At 46.5% G+C, this 14200-nt stretch overlaps 1 protein-coding gene across 1 annotated transcript; it reads left to right on the top strand.

Moving 5' to 3' along the window:
• Positions 1–343: 343 nt before the first annotated feature.
• LOC123168201 (uncharacterized) lies at positions 344–4906 on the top strand. The gene is made up of 2 exons (XM_044586077.1): positions 344–997; positions 4577–4906. The coding sequence occupies exons 1-2, from the start codon at positions 611–613 to the stop codon at positions 4610–4612; spliced, it is 423 nt and encodes a 140-aa protein (XP_044442012.1). The 5' UTR covers positions 344–610; the 3' UTR covers positions 4613–4906.
• Positions 4907–14200: the final 9294 nt, after the last annotated feature.

Here is a 14200-nt window from a genome sequence, read left to right as displayed (position 1 = left end):
TAAGTGTACATTTGATTTTTTTTATCAAGTTGTGAATTAAGTGTACATTTGAATTTTTTTTTCTTTCATGATATAGCTCGCTCCCTGGTGCTACTTTTGTTTTTAGGGGATTTGTTTTTTGAGAATATGCTACTTTGTTTTTTGAGGTAAAGCTCCCTGGTCTCCTGCTGTAAGCTTCTCGTCATACTAGCGGGCTATGGCCCAGTTCATATTAGCCGAAGCCCAGGCCCTTCATTTTCCAGTTGGAAACAGCCGAAGCCCAGGCCCTTCATTTTCCAGTTGGAAAGAGCCGAAGCCCAGGCCCTTCATTTTCCACTTGGAAACAGCCGAAGCCCAGGCCCTTCATTTTGGAGCAGTTTGACGAGCTTCCGGAGATCTGCTCCGCAGGAAAAAACGGCGCCGCCCCCTCTCCGTTAACGTCCCATCGAGCGCCGCCGCTCTGGTTCCTCGCCGTCGCGCACCGCCCTCCTATCCACCTCCACCATACGCTGCCGGCCCCGTTACCCCTGCTCACAACCGTATCCAGAGGACTCCTTCGCGGGCGCCGCGGTCTGTCCTCCGGGAGCGGATCGAAGGCGGCGAACGAGCGGGGAAGCGGCGGCCGGAGGAGATGCTCAAGTTCCTGTCGAGGGTGGTGGTGGAGTACAACCCTTTGGACCCGCGCAAGGCGGCGGCCGTGGAGCTCCTCGCGCAGTGCAACGGCCGCAAGGCCAAGGACTCCAACCCCACCTGCTCCGTCGAGCTGCGGCGCCTGCCCTCCCCGGCCGCGGCCGACGACCCCAAGGCCCAGCCGCCCCCGCGCGTCCTCGTCACCTACCTCAACGGCGCCGAGGAGGCCTTCGTCGCCGCCGACGGCGCCACGGCGCAGGGCATGCGCGAGCAGATCCTCGCCCGCGGCCGCCTCCTCGAGACCGAGCAGCTCTTCCGCGAGGCCGGGGAGAAGTGGCCCGTCGTCATCCCCGAGGAGGAGCTCGGCATGTCGTTCCCTGGGATCAAGGTGCCTCTTCTGCTCTGTTTCGTTATCTTCACTTTCTGTCGAACACCTTACGTGCGTGGGCGTATCTTACTGCTCTGCACTGAAATCTCTCGTCGAATGCAGATATTTGCTGTGTACATTGTCGCTCATTCAACTTCTATATGTGGTCATGGAACCTCTTTGACAATGGCTTGCTTTATCAAACATCTTAGATGCACCCAAGTGTTGCCATTATCCACACGTAGAATGGAATAAGTAGGATTATTACAAAAAGAAAGAAAGAAAGATGTAGCCTGCTGTGCTTTACCTGTAGCCCTGTACCATGTTTCACATATATCACTTGTGTTGTGCATATTTGTCTTATTTTGCTTGATGCTTAATTTCAGATGCATTGCTACTGTTGGGTTTACTCTAACCTCATTTACCTTCCTTTCTTTTCATCAAACATTGCGTATATTTTTTTCTCTCCAGCATTTTGTACTAGTAATCCATACGTGCAAAAGCCCATCAAACATTAGGTAAGGGTATATTCTCTCAGAAAAGATTAGATAAGGGTACAATATTACTCTATTGGTCCATATAGGGGTACGCAAATGATTCAACAAAGGTGGATTGTACAAAGTCTACATTTTAATCCACTTATTACCAGTGGGCCATATAACAAAAGGTTAACTTAACTTGTTCATGATGCATGCAAAAGACAATGTGAGAAGCATGCATCTGGAGAAAACGGATACAATTACCCACTGAGGTTTCAAGTTAGGCTTAAAAGAAGATTTCAAATTACTTCTGCGCTTTTACCAAGGCTGCACTGCATGCTTTTCTCAGTGATCACGTGGTCTCTACGGCCTGTTTGCCATCACAAATATACAGGTGCGGCTAGGCTAGTGCCTGTTAGAAATTTCCAGAGCAATGTACCAATATCGCAACTGATGAGCGCACAAGAAGCTAGGTGGTGTAGCCGACCACGAATCCCGGTGATTTAGACCGTTAGATTTTTCTATCCGACAGTATATATATTGCCACACACTCTGGTATTCAAATCCATTGAATTTGAGCCGTGTGATTAAAGAGATCCAATGGTCCAGATGCTTCAGTATTGGTACACTATGTAGCTGTATAGATGTTTGGTAGAATTACTGTTCGTGTCATACTGTGTATGCATACTTAATTTTTGTGGCCATGAATTATTTCACCGAGATTGATTCCGTGCATGTGAACTGGGCGAAACCATTGAAAATGACATTTGAATGCATGATCCTTCCTAGTTTCTGCTTAAAGTTCAAGTTCTTGTATATTGTGCCAATGTGTACCTATTTTTGTTGAGAAAACGTTAAGGTGTACCATTTGTGTGCAACTTGATAAATATTATTTGACCTTTAATCCAGTTCTATAAAAGGGAATTAGGATCAAAACTGGTTTTGGCATTTATAATCCAGTTTGATAAGGGGAATCATGATCACTACTGCCAGCCCATAGGCTGGTAGTATGCGTTTAACGCTGGCTCGTGGAACATACTCTTTTGTAGTCATTCATAACATTGGAAGTAAAAAAATGGGTTTTGAATTATAAAGTCAATAAGATGTTATGCTGACCATTATACTTGATTGCATATTATTTGTTCTCTCTGACCAGCATTGATATGGTTTGGCTGCATGCATTTTAGGGCATCATCCTTTTTTTTAGCTGGCGGTAGTATAAGTTATTAAAAAATCTTCTTAATTTCGAAAGATGTCAACTAATCTTAGCAGTACCTTTACTGTTGGTTGTTCTTAGGGGCAGTCAAGCAAACACCGATACATCATTTTGACTTATTTTCTTGTTTTGTTCACCTATTTGATAGTTGGTTTAATCTATTGTTTACTTGAGCTCTCTCAGGGTTTAATTTCTACTCCATTAGTCATCCTTCCATGATTTACCTAGATTTTCTGATGTTTCACTCCTACAGAAATTCATGCCTTGGTCCTTGTAGGAAAGAAATGCTTAACGTATTACACTAGTCTTTAACTATTTTCGTTCAAGAATGCTGCATTGGCTAAGTACCTTTATAATAAGACCATAAACATGCCCTTTTTTTATTCATGCAGTAGGCAGACATCCTGTCTGTTCTGTCGAAAAAATAAATTGAGCAAGCATATTTTTGTGGCCATTTTAGACGCCTCCCCGGCAAACCTTGTGCATAGGCTTCTTACACTTTTAGGAACAAATTTCATTTAATTTAAATAACAAAGAGTGCTTTGTGTTCCTTCATGCAGATAAATTTTAGTTTCTAAAGAATTTCTAATCTGCAGAAGTAGAACCTGAACATAGTTCCAATTGTCATTACTTAATAATACCTTTTGTAGAAACTGTCATTAGTAGAAGAAGACAGTGATATATGTAACGTGTACTTGTGCGGTTATGCTTAAAGAAGTTTACTAATAATTGGATTGAACTTCCATATGGTTCTCTTGGCCACAAGATTTCCACTAAAATACTCGGATAACCAACTTCACATTGCACTCTCCAGTAGTTCCTGGGTAACATTTATTTTCTATTACCCGTATGTACTGTTACCTGACATATAACTATTTTAAACCCAAACTAGACGCAGCCGTACATTTCTCTTGGGCACAAGTTTTTCACCAAAGTACTCAAATAATGAACTGCACATTGCATGCTCTAATAGCTCTTGGACATCATATAGTTTCTAATTGTCCGTACTGTTACATACCTGTATACAGTACATACATACTTCTGTATGTTGTGTATGACCCTATATTTCTTTCTGCTCGCGAACCCTTTATTCTTCACAGTAGCACAGGATTTGATTTTCTGTTGATGCCAGAAGTGTTTCGCACACCAAAAGTTATTTTTCTTAAAAAGAATGATATTCTTGTTTTCAACCTTTTAATTCCTTTTTTCCCTATGATTGAATGATATTCTACACATACTCATCTTTGGTTGATGCCATGCCCATTTTCATGTTTGGAGAAGCATATTTGTCTCCTGGGCCATAGTATGCCACTGATGCGCTGGAGAATAATTTAATAATAAAATTTAGGAGCCATGTTGCTCCTAGAGAATTACGGGTTTCAAAGTGCGGGTGTTATTTCTAGTTTTGTTTAATCTCTAATGGTACCTTGGACATCCGTGGTAGATTTATTTTCTTTATTTACAGGCATCACCCATTATTGTAGGAAACGATTTTCTGTATCGTACTTCTACCAAGAAACCCACATGTTGCTGTGGATTAAGGAAAAACATGTTGCTTATTTACAGATCAACTACTAAACTGAATTGAGGTGTTCTCTGGCATATCCACGTCATTCATGGTAGATCAGGGTGTTTTTGCTACACGCATTTAAGTAGGTTGAGAGCATCCCATCTCAGTCTCACTTGTCGGCAGTGGATCGGAAATTGGTAGGATGGCCAGGTGGTCGCCACAGCGGATTTCTGTTTGGGACTGAAATATCTGTGCTTTGTTGGTATATAAGTAATTTGGATTGCATGCTTGAATTTTCAATTCCATGGACCAGGCCTGCTATTTTTCAGTACTTTGGTAGTATGAGTTTTTGCTCCTCTTGTGAATCCTTAATTGCTATCTGTTCTTCTTTGCAGCCAAAGAAAGCCGAGGAGAAGCCCCAGGCTGCCTGATCCAGGCAACTAGCAACTACTAGCAGAACATCTATTATCCCATAAAATGTACTACCTCTAACTAAATATAAGACGTTTTTGCCAAGAGGTAGTACTGAATACCATCATGTTACCAAAGAAAACTCGCCGCATTTGGGAACTTGTCTTCATCGACTAGTTCTACATTCAGTCCGATGGCTATTGGTTTCACTGAAATATCTGGACCAGAAGGATGGAAGATTCACATGGAACAAGTTGGCTAGTTGCCATGATTAGACATCGAACCGCCTAAGATATTTTTGATCTGGTCTCGGGGAAAATCATCTGCTTCTGTCCCAAACAAATTAACGAGGCACCATGCTCTCGCGGTCAGAATACAGTGTCGCCTAACGGTGACAAAATCGCGGAACCAATAGTTGTGGATTGGCTGTTCTGTTTGGTGCAAAAAAGAATCCTTGCATGCTGCACCCCAAAGGGAGGAGACTTGGCTGCAAAGACACGGTAAATTTCCTTTTACGTAATATATGGGGTCTTCCAACTCCCGTGATTGATCGGTAGCTAGCTTGTCTCTTCCATCCGACGCATACCAGGATCCGTTCCTTGCCAGGATCAAATGCCATTGGGAACATGGACGGGGAAAAGGAAAACTTAAAAAAAAAAAGTTATCCTATCGGCGACCGTGAAGTATATCTATGGTGCGCACTCTGTTTTTCCGTGGTGAACCGAAGAGTGTTCCGAAGGCCAAGTTGTCCCATCGTCAATGATTTCAGCTGGATGGAGTTAAAGCAGCCGGGATCTTGCAGCGTTTCGTCGTCGTGCTGATCTTGTTCCGACCTGGCGCTACGCCAGTACTCCCCGACTCTTCTCCCTCCCCAAGTTGGAGCTGACGTATCCTTGAATAAGAGAAAAGAAATGGGTTTGGCTGATCTCGATGCCTGTCTACATGCCCCCCCAAACCCTTTAAAAAACGGCAAAGTCAGAACTGAAGCAGCGGCTGCGGCTGGGTTCCTCTGACTCTTCGAGGCCATACTCTTCCGATCGCAACCATCGGTGGTTTGGGTCACTCGTGGTCGTGGCCTACCCTCGTAGTACCACGCCGTTCAGTTCCCGCGATTAGAATAGAGACCCACCACGCCATATACAGCCGAAAAAGATTCAGTTCAGAGCCCGTGCACAGTCGCCGTAGGATGACTAAGCTCGGCAGACTTGGCACGATGTGCGCATGTACTGTATGTATGTATGTACTCCGTATCTCGATTTGTCAGATCGCGTATCGGGGCGTCAGGTCAGGTTAATTTTACGGCGCTACGCTAGCAGCACGGGGGCGCGCACCGACGGCCAGGGACAGGGGGAGGCGGTGTGGGGTGCACACAGCAGCTGCCTGCGATGCGACGCTGCGTTGGTTTGACGGCAACAAGTTGAGAGAGCAGTGCATGATTATCCATGCTACTGGTGCTTCATCTCCAAGTGCTCATGCGTGCTCCTGCCAGCACGCGGTAGCAAAGAAACTACGTCTCACAAATCAGATCCTTGCTTATGAAAAAAAATCAATGCGAGTACTGTAAAATTCCTAGAATCTCTAATGTTGTTTATAGAAATTTTAGTTTTCCTAAAAGAAAGCATGTTTTCGACATGTTTTCTTCTTCTAATTCCTTTTATTTTTCTGATGAGTTGGCTGCCAAATGTGTGAGATGAGATTGTTGCCAATTCATCATCCAAACCACTTTCAATGGGCCAAATGGCCGAATCAAAATGGGTTAGAGACCTGAGGCACCAAGAGTGTCTAGTGTTACAGTTGAGGGACTAGTCATAGAGTTTGGTAAAATAATTCCTTTTATTTTGGATACAAAGCATTGTTGGAATTCATCGACTTTTTTGTTTGCCCCACCAGCTAATTTATGCACCGCAACTCATCACAACCACCAATCAGAATCACACAACACAACTCCAAAGATTCAAAAAAAAAACTCAAAATTCGGCACGACTTTCCTATTGTGTAATGACAAAACTTCACAAGAAATCGTTACTCCCTTTATTTAAAAACATAAGCCATATTTAGACCATCTCCAGCCGTTGCCTCCCAGGAGGCATAAAAATCGCCGCCTAGGGGCGAGCCGACGATAGATTCGGCGCTGGGGGCAGTTGGGCATCCAGCCGTCGCCCCCAGGCGCCGATATCGGCCCATTCGTGGCCGCTTTTCGGCCCAGATAAATAGAAAATTGGCCCGATATCGGCGAGAAAAGGCCCATACTTGGCGTGGTTCGGCGTTGAATTGTCAACATAAATAATTTTTTTATCGCATAGTTCATCACAGAAAATCAAATAATTCAACAAAATAGTGCAACAACAAATAGTTCAATTCAATACAAATTATATAGTTCAACAAATAAAAACTCATATTTCATCACACGTCGAGCCCGGCGTAGCCCTTGATCCTCCATAGGTGCTCCACCAGATCCTCCTGCAGTTGATGATGCACCTGTGGGTCTCGGATCTCCTGACGCATACTGAGGTAGGCAGTCCAGGTTGCCGGTAGCTGGTGATCAACTTCGGCTAGAGGACCCTGCCTGTAGTATGGTTCAGTGTCAAACACTGGCTCTTCCTACTCGCTCTCGATGATCATGTTGTGCAAGATGACACAGCAAGTCATGATCTCCCACATTTGATCTTTCGACCAGGTCTGAGCAGGGTACCGGACAACAGCAAATCGAGATTGGAGCACACTAAATGCCCGCTCGACATCCTTCCTGCAAGCCTCCTGCACCTTGGCAAAGTGGGACTTCTTGCCTCCTGGCACAACGTTTGAGATAGTCTTCACAAATGTAGACCATCTCGGATAGATGCCATCAGCTAGGTAGTACCCTTTGTTGTAGTGCCGCCCATTGACCTCGAAGTTCACCGAAGGAGAATGACCTTCAACAAGCTTGACAAAGACAGGGGAGCACTACAGCACATTGATGTCATTGTGAGTTCATGGCATACCAAAGGAGTGCCAAATCCAGAGGTCCTGTGTGGCCATCGCCTCAAGTATCACACTGCAACCACCTTTGGCGCCTTTGTACATCCCCTGCCAAGCAAATGGGCAGTTCTTCCATTTCCAATGCATGCAGTCGATGCTTCCAAGCATCCCAGGAAATCCTCTTGCTGCATTCTGTGCTAGGATCCGAGCAGTGTCTTCCGCATTGGGTGTTCGCAAGTATTATGGTCCAAACACTGCCACCACTGCCCGACAGAACTTGCAGAAACACTCAATGGTGGTGGACTCGGCCATGCGTCCATAGTCGTCGAGTGAATCACTGGGAGCTCCGTATGCAAGCATCCTCATCGCTGTCGTGCACTTCTAGATTGAGGTGAATCCAAATTCGCCGATGCAATCCTTCTTGCACTTGAAGTAGCTGTCGAACTCCCGGATGGTATTCACAATCCTGAGGAAAAACTTTCGGCTCATCCGATAACGGCGCCGAAATGTTTTGTCGCCATGCAATGGAGCGTCGGCGAAGTAGTCGGAGTAGAGCATGCAGTAGCCTTCGAGACGATGCCGGTTCTTTGCTTTCATTCGCCCCGGCGCCAAGCCACCTCGCCGCGGCTTTTCATTGCTCGTCAGCAGGCCGGTGAGGGCGGCGAGGACCATGAGATGTTCCTCTTCCTGGACGTCGGCCTCGGCTTCCTCCTCCAGCAGCGCGGCGAGCGCTTCCTCGTCGTCCGAGTCCATTGCCGAGGCAGGCAAATCGTCGAACACCTTGCGGGCGAGGTGGGCGCGCACCCGCCGCTACACTGCCCCTCCGCGGCCGGAAACGCCGGAAAAATCGCCCAGCCGGTGGTGGAGAGGCTGCCTCGGCGAAACCTCTGCTCTTTTTCCGGCGGGGAATGGGCTATCTAGCAGTGGAGAGCGGTGGGCGGCGCCGGGATCAGCCGGTTGGCGGCCGAGCGCGCGGGGGGTGGGAGGCGAATCTAGAAGATAGACTTGAATTTTCGCCTGACGGTGTGGGCTAGACGCGCTTTTCCCTTGCGCCGGAGCCCCCGAGCGCCCCCCAGTGCGCCGGGTTCGGCCTGCGATCACCGGGCCCAAAAACAGGCCGAGCCGGCGGATTTCGGCGTCCTGGGGGCGCGTCTGGGGCGTTTTTTGGCGCCGGCACAGAAAAAGTCGCCTGGGGGACCTGTTGGGGGCGCGGCTGGAGATGCCCTTAGTTCTAAGACAAATGTTTCAATAGTAACTTCATTAATGTGTATTTTATGCATGTGACATATACTGGAATTGTTAGAATTAGATTCATATTCAGAATGTGGTTTTTACATAATATATAAACAATGTATTGACAAAGTAATTGTTGATCAAAGACTTGTACTCCCTCCGTTTCTAAATATTAATCTTTTTAGAAATTTCAATACAAAGTACATACAAATGTATATAAAAATATTTAATTTAGAGTGCAGATTCACTCATTTTGCTTTGTATGTAGTTTATATTGGAATCTCTAAAAGGACTTATATTTAGGAACGGAGGGAGTGTTGCAAAACTAAATACGTCTAATGCTTTGGAATGTATGAAGTACACAACTTAGATATAGATAACTAATGTGGCAGTCCGTAGGGGCTGACATTACAAGCATCGATAGCAGACATCCCGTGCCTAGTTGCACATACTATTTCAATAGAGTTGCATCTTGCATGTGTTGACCCTTGAGCTGGTCTTGACCCCGGGGCACGAGCTAACAACCAGTTGATCAGAGCTCTGACCCTCCGAGAGCATCCGCTAGCTGCTCGTTGACAATATTATCACGCTTATCATGCTAGCGATCGATCCTAGCTTCCAATGATGATGCATCACACCATTAACCCACAATTAAGCTAGCTCACTTGCGTCTAAACAACCCATTGCTTCAACTGAAAGTGATTAGGGGCGGATTACGCGGGATTTCATGTCAGATACTGTCGCCGGATTGGAATCATTTGCACGCGGGTGCGGGTGGTAACTACCTAGCTAAGTAGCTAGCTAGTGGGGGCGAAACAAAACCGATCCCAGCAGCCAGTGCGCGCGCCGTGCATGGCAATTCAACAGCTGCATCGATCCCAATCCGATTGCAAGTTGCGGCGCAGCCGCGGTGCCCGAGCTCCGGTGCAGGTTCAGTGGACCTTTCCCGCGAGATAATAATAAGAATTAATAAAGAAGGTTCAGTGGGCCTAACCATGTTTTTGATTTCGGTTAATTTGGTGTGGAAGAGCTGGTAAGAGAGTCAACGATGAGCTTATTTTGTTACTTGTTAGGGTTAGGCACATGCATGCATGCGGCGACAAGGTGATAATTTATGTGTTCTACCTAGCTTCTTAGTACTGTCTCAACAGCTCGTACGTTGGAGCCAGGCCAGATCTGTGCAACCCAAATCGGAAAGAGAATCTCTCAGCTTAGTTGATGCGATCGACGTTGCAAAGAATTTCATAACTTGATGTTGCGAACGATTTGGGTGCATGACACTAAGTTTTTTAGGCGGAATCGGGGAAGTGAGGCTGTACAACGAGTGTTCGGAAAGTGGAGTGAAGTTTCTAAAACAATATGGCAGCACTAACACGCTATATGCATCTACTCGGTGAATTATGTATTACAAGAGGCAATGGCACCGGGAGCCTATGAACATCCCCGGTGGGAACATTTTATTTCATGAACTTGTGAAATGGAATGGACTAGTCCTTAAGCCTGTCCTTCGGCTTCAAAATCCTCATAATCACACTGATCCAGTCTGAATCACCCGTTTTTCTATGGAAAGTTCCCTGGCACTAAAAGAATTTACATGGATCTATTCAAAATCACACCATTTAGGTCCTTTGTACATGAACTAAAATGTTCGCACCAGCCAAGTTTGTGGATCCCAGTGTAATGTCTCCATGCGCACCACACTACATAATATCTAGTGGTTGGGGGCTGCCATTGCAAGTCGCTTGAGTGAAAGTTGTGCACGCGTTTCTCCATCTTAAAGAGAGAAAAAACCTCACATTCATCTCAAAATAAAAGGAAAACTTTCTTGCATTACTTGACATAACATCCATCTAAAAAAACTCAAAAAGAAGAAGGGAAAAAGTCTCACTTCGATCTTCTAAACATAATCTCAGAAAAATCAAAAACTTTCTTACCGCTGCCAATCTGCATGCACCACGTGGCATAGCTGGCTGGCCGGCCTTGCAGTGCGCCTTAATGGGTTTAATAATGTACACTGTCTTAAGAACACAATTTCATAGGATGCCCCATAAAATAGCTATTGTTGCGACATTTGGTAGAAACTATCTAAAAAGTTACATAGATTTAAAGAAGTGGTTGATAATAAGTCTTGCGCCTTGAACATAATTTCACAAGGTAATCTCATAAATGACAACACTTTCATACGAGCGGGGGGGGGGGGGGGCGAAACCCTACATCGGCCGCTGCCAGCCCCCACCCCTCCTTGATCCCCTCAAGCCGCCGCCGCCGGGCAAAGCCCGGCCAGCGTCAGCGGCGGCGGGGCTGGCCCTGTTCATCCTTCGCGCGGGGAGGGCTGGCGCAGGACGCCCCCCCCCCCTCGGGCGTTTGTGTAGCGTTGGGCAAGGCACGGCGGCACGACGATGGTGAACCCCCCGGTGGCGGCTTTTGGAGGCGCGTGATGGGCTGCTGGGAGGTTGGCGGGGCGTGCCTGCGCCGTGGGCTGCGTCAGGGCGGTGGCTGCTCGACCCAGATCTGGTGATCTGGCGGGCTGCTCCTCTAACTGGTTGCATGCGGGCGGCGCGGGCCTAGGTGGCGAGGTCCGGCTATCCCCGGCAGCCCTTGGGTGCTGGCGGTGGTTGGAGTGAGGGCGTGTCACGGTGGGCTGGCCAGCGACGTCGGCGGCTGGGTTGGCCTCATCCAAGGTACGGTGGTGCGGGCAGCAGCGCAAGCTTGGCGTCGTCCCCGTGCCGGTGGCACTGGGTGGCGGAAGCAGGCCTCCTTCCCCTAGCTCTAGGCCGGCCGCATGGCGGCGAGTCGGGGCTCGTGCTCGGGCGGATCTTGGCAGGGCCCGGGGCGAGTCGGAGTTCGCGCGCCGGGTTGGTGTGCTTGGGCTCGATCCGGGTGGTGCCCGTGGGCATGGAGGTCCCTCTCCTTGTGGGTACGGTGTGAGTTCACTAGTGCAGAACCGGGCTACAGCACATGTTCGTAAGGGCCTTTAGTGCCAGTTCTGTAACTGGCACTAAAGGGTGGGGACTAAAGGTCCCCCCCTTTAGTACCGGTTATGCACGAACCGCCGCTAAAGAGCCACCACGTGGCATGAGCAGACGCCGGGGACGGGGAGACCTTTAGTACCGGTTGGTAACATCAACCGGTACTAAAAGGTTAGGAGGGTTTTGGGTTCAAGGTTTCTTTTTCCTTTAATTTTGTGTTTTCTATTTAATTCTTTTTCGTTTGCTGGTATTTTATGATACTACATATTGTACACGTTATGCATATATATATATATAAATAGAATTTCTCGTAGAACCAATCATATATATATATATATCATCGAATGTCTCGCACCACCATATTCACACATACACATGTACGTGTATATATATATATATACAATTTGGTATATACAATTTCTCCTACATGGAGGCATTACTGCGGTAGCGGGTAATGGAATTCTCATTTAGGATCTATGACCTGGTCGAGCAAAAATCCTGCTATTTTCTCTGCAATTGCTCGTACGCGATCCATTGGTAGGAGCTTCTGCCGCACCTCATTGAACTGTTAAGAAGGAGATCAATATGCATGTATTAGTTATGTGACTAGATATCGATAATGATGTAAAAATTGTGTATAGTGTTCTCGCAAACGTACCCATATCTGTCTATCAGATGTGCTCCTTTCGGACGTCATCATGCGAATGTTCTCGCAAACGTAGTATGCACATAAATCGTTCCCCGGCTCCTGCTTCATGGCCTGTACGAGAATAGAGTTCAATCAGATAATAATTAATCAAGCATGATAATTAATGTTATTGAAACTAAAATTAAAGAGATTGCATGGTAGCTAGCTAGCTAGTACTACTTAATTAATTACTGTGGGTCGATACCAATACAGATTTTCTCTGAACGGGCCTGGAACGTCTTCGATAAACTTTTGCCAAGCCCTGCCGGCCCGCCGGCAAAGAAAATGAATAAATGAGTTATTAATTAGTTGATATCAGGACATATATATAATGATTGAAATTACCTGTCGACTATCCCCTTCACGATTGAGTACTCTTTAGGTTTTTTAAGCAGTGAGTCCAGTACTTCAACTTTTCCTTCTTTACTTTAATGTCTACCAAGATCCAGTGGTACCTGCATGCGCATGTTTGCATGTATAAATTAAGCGGGCATGCGCATAACACTCATCAACTAACCCTGAACCCTATACACTTATTAACATCTAGCTAGTAACAAAAACATAATTTGTAGTACAAGACAGTGTGACTCACTGGAAGTTGTAAGGAAGTAGTATATCTGCATTGGTATTGAGGCGCTTCAAGAACTCTAGCATGTTATTCTCTACTTCTTGTTTATAATGTTCATATGACCATGTCTCTTCATTAATGGTATTTGGGTCAATGAACTCAATGCCATAGCGTCCAGTTTTTCTCATTTCGGACATCTTCATCCTACATAATACCACAGAAAAGAATATAGTGAGGATAATTACAGGTAATGATCAACGAGAGCACTACAGCTAGCTTGAGACTTAAATTACAGAAAGAAATCACTTACAGACAATAGCAACTGACGATAGATTTGTCGAGTGCGTCATAATTGAATAACTGAAACAGTTATGTATACTCAATAGACGCTAGCTTATGGAAGTAATCCTCTTCCTTGACTTTCACCATGAGGGACTGTAGATTGTGGGTCTTGCAAATTTCCATGTACCATTGATGCAATTCATACATTCTCGTTGGGAGGTTCTTGACCTCCTCGGGCTCGACCAAAGGTTCGCCGCAGACATATTTCCATTTTATTTCCTCCTCTCTAAGCGGAGACATGGACTCGATCTCGAGGAGTTGTCCAACAGTCATACCGAGCATTTCAGCCTGCATTATATGCTCCTCGGTTATTACCAGATTGCCCAGCTGGGGAACGTTAACGGTTTGCCCACATATATATAGGGTGCCGGTACTCTTATGTGTTGTTGGCACAACAAGCGGGGGGGATCGATTGCGCCGCCTGTTCTCCCAGCTGGGGAACGGTTTTCCCGCATTTTTTGCCAGCTGCTTGGCTCGAGCTCGAGCTCGACTCCTTCTGTACTCGTGCTCGATGTGCCTTCCTGATTTGGCGCTCATAGTCTGAGTCAACAGGCTTGGGAGCTGGTGGTCTAGCCATACGAATAAAGTGGTCAATCTTTTCCTCAGGCACTTTCTCCCTTGGCGGTGGTGCCGGTTTCGGTCCAAAATGGGCGTCCACTTGGGCCTTCACTATGGTTGCGTTTTGCTCCTCGGTCATGTCGTAAGGCCTCTGAGTGAAGAGGAGAGAGGCTTGGACCATATTTATATCGCTTGCCTCCGCCTGTACCTCCTGTACTACCTCGACTCGTACCGCTACGCACCATAGCTGCGGCGGCTCTCTTCCCCGATTGCTGAGGCGGCAGAGACGGTT

Source organism: Triticum aestivum, chromosome 7D (genome assembly GCF_018294505.1).
Source record: "Triticum aestivum cultivar Chinese Spring chromosome 7D, IWGSC CS RefSeq v2.1, whole genome shotgun sequence".
Lineage (NCBI taxonomy): Eukaryota > Viridiplantae > Streptophyta > Magnoliopsida > Poales > Poaceae > Triticum > Triticum aestivum.
Note: the sequence above shows the minus strand (reverse complement) of the source record. Positions and strands in the feature narration are given on the sequence as shown.